Below are 9,982 nucleotides of genomic sequence, written 5' to 3' on the forward strand. Positions count from 1 at the left end.
GCAGTGCAGACTTCTTTTATTCCTCCAATATGTCGTGTTTTGTAAGATATTTTTATGTTTGGTAAATACGAAAAAACATTTATTCATTTGACTTTGGTAAGCTCAAAGTTGTTGTGATTGTCAACATTTCGTAAGGTTTAATATCACAGACGAACGACTAACTTTTCATCATCTCTTCATAAAGTAGAAAAACACATTATTGGCCAAGTTTCTTCGTTGGCGATTAAACAAAGATATACAACATCACCTGGACCAAAAAGTACACATGGAAAGTAAGGATAGCCATAATTAGTCTAACATTAGACATGGCTAATTAAAGTACTCAAGGGTGCAAGTATATAATTTAGAGGCAGATAGACAGATACAACCAATATTCAATCCTCCGTTCGCAGTATTTGGGATACTAAACATAGAGATATTCAACCAGGCAATGGGTGTTTGAGAAAGAAAAAAAATACAGCATATTAGTGTTTTAAGAACCTTAAAGGTTCAACCCTACTCCTAAATCTGTCTGCAGATGATGGGTAATGGGTTCCCAGGTATGAAAGCAAAACAAGAAATAGAATTCTACAATGTTTCTAAAAAGGAGTAACTGAGCAAAGAGGCAACTCCCTCTCCCACCTCAAAAAAAAAAAAAAAAAGGGGATGAAGTACTAAATATTCAAATAAGCAACCCACTTTCGGACCCGGTAACAAAATCAGCCATACCTCCAGCAAAAATTGAAAAACAGAACCATCTTTCGAAGCAATACCAAGAACCACAAGCTGACAAGGAAAGGAAGCTTCACTTGAAACAAAAGGACACTCATCCAGGTTTCAAATGTGGAAACTGCGACTACGAACAAGAACCTTCTCCGTGTAGGAGCAACATCAGAACCAGAACAAAATTAATGGACCTCTGTTGCTGAACTCAATAGTATCTAACAACTTGCCATCTAAAAGGAAACTTAAAGGTCATCCTCCAGCAATCCTTCCCGAACACAAGAGCAATTAGTGGTGTAATAACTTGCAGAAGAATTGTCGCTGTCCAAAATACTTTCTCAAATTAATTACGTTTAAATGCACCCAAACTAGCAAAGAGACCCAACCATGTACTCAAAAAAGGCCATTTGAATAAAGTCAGCCTGTCAAAAGGTTAACATCATTAATACTGTAAAGCTGCAAATTAGGAACTGACTAAATGGAGGAATAATGCAATACATTACCCGTTTTTACTCCCATTAACTGTTAAGAGATTCTAAGAGAACACAACAGGAAAACCACTTCTAATTCACCCTCGCTTCCCAATTTGACAGGAACACGCTTACGTACCACAGAAATTTTATCGCCAATACACATTTCTGGCAATTCATCAGACCCATCTATCACCACAAAATTTCAGAGGTACAATTGTGAACACAAGAGACCATTATGATTCCAGCAGCAAACAACAGTATTCTACTTTCCAAGCCAACAAAGCAAATAACCAGCAGCCATAGTAGCATTCAAAAGTGTGAATTAAGCACGCATAAGATCCCAATCAATCCATACTATAGAACATTTATGGACATAGAACAGTAGACTAAAGTGCCAGGTTTCATAAGTTCAAATGATCAATCCACTTCTTCTCACAGGCCAAGGAAACAAGATGCCATGAAACATACTTCAAACTCTCTGTATCCAGCTTGGTTGGCGCCTAGCCCTTCAGCTGCAACCGACAGGTTAAAACTTTAGTTACCACAATTAAATGATTGCATGAATATCATACAGTGAAATCAGAAAGTCCAAAATACCTACGCACCTTAAAGCATTAACCAGTGCGAGAGCCAGAACCCCGACGATCGTATGGACCTGAACGATCACGGTTATATCGTTCACCTCCTCCATGTCCACCACCATCCCTGCTGCTGCGGTTTCCAAAGCGATCTCCATTTCTTTCAGGTCCATAACCACTACCTCTAGAACCACCACCTCCGCCACCACCATACCTATCATCTCTGCCGCCATACCGACCACCCCGACCTTCTTCACTAGGGCATTCTCTAGCAAAGTGTCCTGGCTTGCCACACTTAAAGCACTCTCCACCACCAGATCCCCGCCCACCTCCGTATTCACGATCACTGCGACTGCGATCACGACCTCGATCTCGGTCACGGTCATGGGGCCGATTACTATCATAATCTCTACCTGAACTTTGTTGAGGCTGGGCTTTGTCCACAGTGATAGCACGGCCATCCAAATCCATCCCATTCATTGCGTCAATGGCCTCTTCCATTGCTTTCTTTTCATCAAATGTAACAAAACCAAATCCTTTAGATCGGCCGGAGAACTTGTCAACTACAACCTGAACCAAACAGAAAGAGAGTTTAGACAATAGAGATGTGGGGCATGTGAAAATCTATATCCAGATAACGTGCGAGAAAATGGGAAACAAATAAGGAAAAGGAAAAAAGACGAAGAGGTTGTCACAGTGTTGCGCCAGACTTAATCAGAATCCAAACTGTATTCTGCAAAATTTGTCAGTGAAGTGCTCACAACATGACTGTAGCATATTACTATTTATTCCTGCAGTGAGATGTTTTGTGTCGCTGATGGTTTCATGCAGTGGCTGAAATTGCATCTTCCAAAATAAAATGAATTAGGGGGTGTTTGGATTTGCTTTTATTTAGGTACTTTTGATTTTTAACCACTTTTTTAGTTTTGGAGGTGTTTGAAAAAGCTAAAATGTACTTTTAAACACTCACCTTTAGGCCAAAAAAGTATTAAATAAGCCAAAAGTAGGGTATCCCCTACTTATGACTTTTAGCTTTTAACTTATAAGTTACGTTACTTTTTATAAGCTTATCCAAACGGGCACTTAGTTCTTTCCTACAAGGCCCCTGAGTTCCAGTTATGATTAGGATGAACTATCCTACAGGCTTTGGAGTGTTAGTTATTAGTTCTTGCTAAGACCACTGATTTGTAGGATTTCCATTAATCTAAGAAAGGAAACTGATGCTTTTTCCAGAATTCCCAGACTGTATGTGGGATGCACAGCTTTTCTATTCAATGAATACAAAGCTACACTCTTATCAAAAAGACTATGGGGGCATCTCACTTATAAATAGACTAGCAAGCTCTTGTAACTACTCACATTTACTTCTTCTTTTTTCAATAAGTAGTTACTCATTTGATGCGGCGGTTGAGCATATATTTTCCTGCTCATTTTGCATTTTAGCGCTCTTTAAAAAAGATCCTCCAGCCATTCAGAGGGGAAACCTCATTTTTCTTTGATTTTCCCTTGCGCATGAGAAGGGAGTACAGCACTATGTGTAAATAAGAAAAATAATAGTACATAACATCCTACAACAATCAATGTGCAAGAGCTCTTGGAAAAACTGTTTTCATGATTAGAATGAAACTAACTCAAAAGAGTTTAACAAATAGTTTCTATGAATTTCAGCAAAAACAGGCATGGGGAAAGGAAATTATACCAGCAAAATATTAAATATACCACTTTCTCTTATAGGGGAGGCATTAAAAAGGCAAGAATGGACCAACCTAACAGTTTGCACAACAGAAGTACAAGTTGTGTGGGCATTGGAGGTGGGGGTGGGAGAAAGAAGCCCAAACAGATAGAAGAATAAGAAGACAACCTGTAAAGAATAACTAATTGTTACCTTGGCGTCAAGAAGATTGCCGAACTTCCTAAATGCATCCTTTAGCCCTCGATCCGATGTTGACCATGATAAGTTACCAATGAAACAGCGGTACTCGTCATCCTCCCCCATTTTTCAATCAGCTTTTTCCTACTGAAAGGGAAAATATATGGAGAGAAAGATGGAAGGGGGGAGAGGGGGTGAGGAAAATCAAGAATGAACCAGAGCTGGAAAACATCAAGGCAAAATTAACATAATGTTCTTTTCATTACATGACATTCAGTCTCAAAAAGACATATTAAAAAGTGTTTCAAGTAATCATCAATGGCGTGGGTTCCTAATAACTGATCTATTGGACAAATTTTATTTTGAAGATGTAGAGACTACAAGACAAAAGTATCATGCTTTGGTCTAGTTAAAAAGAATATTATGCCTCCACTTATCAAATATGTGCTGTGAACATACATATCATGTTATCCTATTCATTTATGTAATTTTCATCAATGCTATGACACTTTGTTTCGGTACAAAGTTTTGAGTTTTGCAAAATGAAGCTTCTAGAAATCTAAATTGAATGTGGAATAATATAATCAAAAAGTTGAAGACTACAAGCAAATAGAAAAGGGGCTGAAAGTAGGTGCAGCAAAGTTCAAACAAGAATTCACTCCTGTCTTATAAAATGTTATTGTAGAACCTACAATTATTGGACTGTAAAGCAGCCAAGCCCAAACGATCATTCCCAATAATCACATTCTGAAATAAAAAGAATGCAAAAGCTTGCAGACAACCAATATTCCATTGTTTTTAACATTAAAAAAAAAAAAAGCTTTACCCAGTACTGCCTACACCCAACTATCATTACATCAAAGTTTCATTATTAACACAATATTTGAATCATAAGGAAAGGAATTCGTGTTTCTTAAATGGATGGCTTAAAATGGAATGTACCAATCAATGATTCAACCTATCACAAGTTTGTTTGGATCACAAATATTTTGTAGGAACGGATGAGCAGTGGGTCACACACTCATAACCTAAGTTGCTTGGACTCAGGTGAGGGTACCTAATATTAGTGCAGATCTAAAGGTCAGATTCTTCATCCCATATATGGAGCCAAGTGCGGATAATGGTGTTGGGGTACAACTAATAAATGTACAGTACAACATATAAAGTATATATCTCGATTAATTAGAGCTATTGAACTAAAACTAATAAAAAATTAATTCTTTATAAGCACGTAATATTTACTTCATAAGATATGTGGTATAAGCAAAACATTCTCATACTTTATATAACTATATATGTGATATAAATCCAAAAACAAACCAAATACCCAATCAATCTATACTTTGCAGTCATATATGTTATCAAAGCACTCAAGGTAAGTTGAGCAAGTTAGGTGTGGATCCCACACCCATGTTGAGTTGTCAACATGGGTTCGGCAAGGATTTTGAAGAGTCCAGGCAAGATAGCTTATTATTGAGTTGCAAAAAAAGCTATTTATTCGCAATAAAGTAAAATTATATCGCAAGTTCAAAATCATTTTTTCTTAAGCAGGTAATATAGCCCAAGTTGAAACCAACCATTTGAGCAGGTTGATCCGGGGGGGGAACCCATATTAGTCTTATATTAACACTAGATGAAACCAACCCATTCAAGATTGGGCACATTTATGGATCAAAATTGATACCAATACTAGATATGGAACAGCAGAATATGGACGCCTTTCTTTCGAATTGACACGATATCTCGGGTACAAAAAATGCATCATCTTTCAGCCTGAGGCACAAATTGAACAGACTAAACATGGCAGAACTGAGAAAGAAAAAATTGACCTTTTCTTCTGAAACATATAAATATGAATTTGTTGACAAACAAAGAGAAATCAAACATTTGTAAGTCAAAAAAAATACACAAATAGCAACAAAATCCAAGTAAAAACTCGAATATATGGGAAAAAAGGAAGTGCTAGCTATTGTTATTGAAGAATTAAAGATTGATTGATACCTGAAGAGTGAAGAGGCGCAGAGGAGGAAGAGAGAAGGCTTTAGGCGTTTGAGGACTGAGGAAGGAATATTTAGGGCTAATATGCATAGAGATGTAGGAGGATCTATTCCATCTTGCACTCATCCTTCTTGACCCGTAAGGATCGCTATATACACGATTGTTACCTATTATTTCATAATATATTGTATTGTATTGTATTGTATTGTATTATATTATTTTAATAAATATATTATTTGGATAGATTGTATCATTCTCCATCTAGTAGGGGTGTTCATCGATTGGTTCGGTTCGATTTTATGTGTTATTGGTTTGATTTATCGGTTTTCGGTTTGTAAATACGTCAAATCAATAACCAAATCAATAACATATTTCTTATCGGTTTTTGGTTAATCGATTTATGATACTTAACGATTCGGTTTTCAATTTAACCAATAAAAAAATACTCATATATTAATATTCACAATAAGAAAAATTTCATATAAACCATATGATTTTTCTAGCATTTGGCATGAAAGTAATAATCATAAAAGTAACAATCATTTTTCTTGCAAGTTTAGACACTAGACACATTCAAAAGAAAAAGTGTGAAAGTAACAATCGATTTTCAGCAAGTCTAGGCAATTGGCACATTCAAGTTAGAAGTGTGCTTGCAATTACAGAATGAAACAATAATTAGAGTTTTAAGTAATACTGAGATTAAAGTAATAGGGTTTGTAAAATGTTATAATTAGGGTTTCACTATTAAAAATCTGCTAAAAAACGACGGAAGAAAAAGCGACAGACGGCGTCGCTCTAAAAAAGCGACGGACTAAGAGATGCCGTCCGTCGCTTTTTAATTAAAATAATTACTTTTAAAATTATTTTACAAAAAGCGACGGACTGCATCTCTTAGTCCGTCGCTTTTTATTAAAAATAATTATTTATAAATTAAACAATAACCACGCTGTCCGTCGTTTTAATTTATTTTATTTTATTAATTAATTTTTTTAAAAAGCGACGGACGGCATCTCTTAGTCCGTCGCTTTTTGGTCAAAATATCAAGTCAAACATTTTTAAAAAGCGACGGACAGCGTCTCATAGTCCGTCGCTTTTTTTCGCGTATTTTTGCTAATTAATTATTTTATATAGATAGTGACGCAGTCCGTCACTTTTTATTAAAAACAGTTATTTATTAATTTTAAAAAAGTCACGCCGTCCGTCGCTTTTTATTAATTTTAATTGTTTAATTATTTTTTAAATTAGCGACGAACAACATCTTTATGTCCGTCACTTCTTGGTCAAAATATCTGGTCAAATATTTTAAGAAAGCGACGGACAATGTCTCTTAGTCTGTTGCTTTTTGGTCAAAATGTTGGTCAAACATTTTTTTTAAAAAGCGACGAACATAGAGACGTTGTCCGTCGCTTTTTTAAAAATATCTGCACTAGCAGACGCAATTTTCCCTATTTCTCCATATAAAAAACAAAATTGAGAAATATTTTGATTTAATTTTATTTAAATCGTCTTCCGGAAAATGGTTTTGTGTAAAATTAAAAACAAAAAAAATTATAATACCGACTTTCAGATGTCGGTAAAATTAAATAGTATGTAATAAATTAATATTTTCAATTAACTTTAAATAAATCGTCCTCCGAATGACGGTTTTATATAAGTTAAAAAATAATTTAATATAAAATACCGACCTCCCGATGTCAATATTATTTAATTAACATGATTACTTTTTATTTATCTTAAAATTTAATGTGATACCGACCTCATGAGATCGGTATTTTTTATTATATCTAATTACTTTTAATTAAAGCGACATCCGGAGGTCGGTATGTTTAAAATATTCCTATTAATCATAATTTTGCTATTGTGCATAATATTAAAATTTCATTTTACACCTACGATTAATTGTTCAAAAAGTGTAACAATTTTGTATCCTTTTACAAATAAAATGTTAGAATTCGTGAAATAAATAAAAAAATATCTATAATCCATATTTAGAGTATGAAACTACGTTGATATGAATTAGGAGATAATTATACTTATATTTATAGAGTAATGTACAAATCTTATCAGTCCGTCGTCTAATCATAAACTTAATATCTCATGTCATGATGTAGTAGAGGTGAAGAGCTAACATATAATCCATTCCAGTATGAAATGCGAGATAGTATTATTATATACGTTCGATCTTGAATGGATGTCAAGTATAGTGATCACCTCCTAATTATGATGACATGTAAAGGATACTTCATCGGAGTATGAAATACGTTGATTAATTATATATATATTCCTCGAGTAGTTTAACAAATCAAGTCTTATATACTAGTGGTTCAGATATGAAATACATTATCAATTAAAGAAATACCGATGATCAATTCAAGGAGATTTATATATTAAATTTGATATTGATAAACTTTTGTTGATCAATAAAATTAAATTTATATAATTAGAAGGTATATAATTTAAATTTATAAAATTAACTTGATCGATAAATTAAATTTATTAAATTAAACTTTTGTTGATGTGTAGTTAAATTATATATATTACTATATTATAGAAGACTCTAGGAATGACTACCATTTTGCCAATAAGATCACTACTAATGTCCAATATATTTATAAAATATATAAGTGGGCCCCACCACCTTCCACTTAAATACTACATATTATATATTATTAATTACTATACTATAAATCACTACTAATATCCAATATATTTATCAAACTATATAAGTGGACCCCACCACCTTCCACTTAAATACTACATATTATATATTAATTACTATACTATAAATGACTTAAATACTCCATATTATCTATTACAATAATTAACAATTATTTGACACTTTAAATTCTATCAATGCCATATAAATTAGGATAAAAAACATAACATATAATATTTAAATATATTTAAAAATAATATAAGTAATACTATACATTACAATAATTAACAGCTTAATTATTTAAAACTTATATAAAAAATTTAATTGACCCTCTAAATTCTATTGGTACCACATAAAATGGATTATATAATAAACATATATTGTTTGAAATTGACGAAAAAGAAACAATAAATTACAATAATTAATAAAAAAATAGTCCACTCCAAAAAATCTATCAATTAACAACATATATTGTTTGAAATTGACGAAAAAGAAACTATAAATTACAATAATTAACAAAATAAATCTCTCGACTCCAACAAATCTATCAATTAATGCCACATAAATTGGGACATGGCAAATAACATATATTATTAAAAAATTAGGTTCAAAATGTACTATAAAAAACAATAATTAACAACTTAATATATTAAAGAGACATATAAAAAAGGGCTAATATTTGAAATTCTGTCTGTGCCACATAAATTAGAACAAACAGAGTAATAAATATTATTTTCAAAATTATGTAAAAAAAAAAAGTACTACAAATCACAATAGCTAACAATTTAAAATATTTTTAAAATCATATAAAAATTTCAATAACTTCTCAAATTCCATAATATAACACTTAAATACTACATATTATATATTAATTACTATACTATAAATGACTTAAATACTCCATATTATCTATTACAATAATTAACAATTATTTGACACTTTCAATTCTATCAATGCCATATAAATTAGGATAAAAAACATAACATATAATATTTAAATATAATTAAAAATAATATAAGTAATACTATACATTACAATAATTAACAGCTTAATTATTTAAAACTTATATACAAAATTTAATTGACCCTCTAAATTCTATTGGTACCACATAAAATTGATTATATGATAAACATATATTGTTTGAAATTGACGAAAAAGAAACAATAAATTACAATAATTAATAAAATAAATAGTCGACGAAATTGACGAAAAACAAATTATAAATTACAATAATTAACAAAATAAATCTCTCGACTCCAACAAATCTATCAATTAATGCCACATAAATTGGGACATGGCAAATAACATATATTATTAAAAAATTAGGTTCAAAATGTACTATAAAATACAATAATTAACAACTTAATATATTATAGAGACATATAAAAAATGGTTAATATTTGAAATTCTGCATCTATTTTAATTAACAGGCACACGTCTATTTTTTTAAAATAAGAAATTGCAATTGAAAAACATAAATAAAAACAAATCATAAAAATTAAGGTTGTCTAAAAAATTATATATTTTAGTATGCATGATTTATAAAAATATTATTATTTTTAAATTATTATATTTATCGATAGTTAAACTCAAAATAATTACTTTACTTATATTTTAAAATATTAGATGTTTTTAATAATGTGTGAAAATATTTTAATATGTAGTATTTATTAATCGGATAGCATTTCCTTATTCTTCCTCTAAA

The 9,982-nt window shown here is 31.7% G+C and overlaps 1 protein-coding gene across 3 annotated transcripts; it reads right to left on the bottom strand.

The window, feature by feature from the left end:
- Positions 1-1,481: 1,481 nt before the first annotated feature.
- Positions 1,482-5,748, bottom strand: LOC125837380 (glycine-rich RNA-binding protein RZ1A-like). Of its 3 annotated transcripts, none has more exons than XM_049516513.1 (4): positions 5,625-5,748; positions 3,639-3,770; positions 1,781-2,323; positions 1,482-1,687 (listed from the first exon to the last, which is right to left on the bottom strand). In XM_049516513.1, exons 2-3 carry the CDS (start codon positions 3,747-3,749, stop codon positions 1,790-1,792), a joined length of 645 nt encoding a protein of 214 aa, XP_049372470.1. In that variant the 5' UTR covers positions 3,750-3,770; positions 5,625-5,748; the 3' UTR covers positions 1,482-1,687; positions 1,781-1,789. The 3 variants fall into 3 exon arrangements, with proteins under 3 accessions (XP_049372470.1, XP_049372472.1, XP_049372471.1); XM_049516515.1 differs by having other exon boundaries at positions 1,773-2,323; XM_049516514.1 differs by having other exon boundaries at positions 3,639-3,767; positions 5,625-5,734.
- Positions 5,749-9,982: the final 4,234 nt, after the last annotated feature.

Source organism: Solanum verrucosum, unplaced genomic scaffold, assembly GCF_900185275.1.
Source record: "Solanum verrucosum unplaced genomic scaffold, falcon-dt-bn FXZP01000147.1, whole genome shotgun sequence".
NCBI classification, from domain to species: domain Eukaryota; kingdom Viridiplantae; phylum Streptophyta; class Magnoliopsida; order Solanales; family Solanaceae; genus Solanum; species Solanum verrucosum.

Coding starts and splice junctions, on each gene's coding strand:
- LOC125837380 (XM_049516513.1), bottom strand. CDS start 3,749: ATGGGGGAGGATGACGAGTACCGCTGTTTCATTGGTAACTTATCATGG. Junction 2,324..3,638: donor GCAATCTTCTTGACGCCAAG/GTAACAATTAGT, acceptor TGTTTGGTTCAG/GTTGTAGTTGACAAGTTCTC.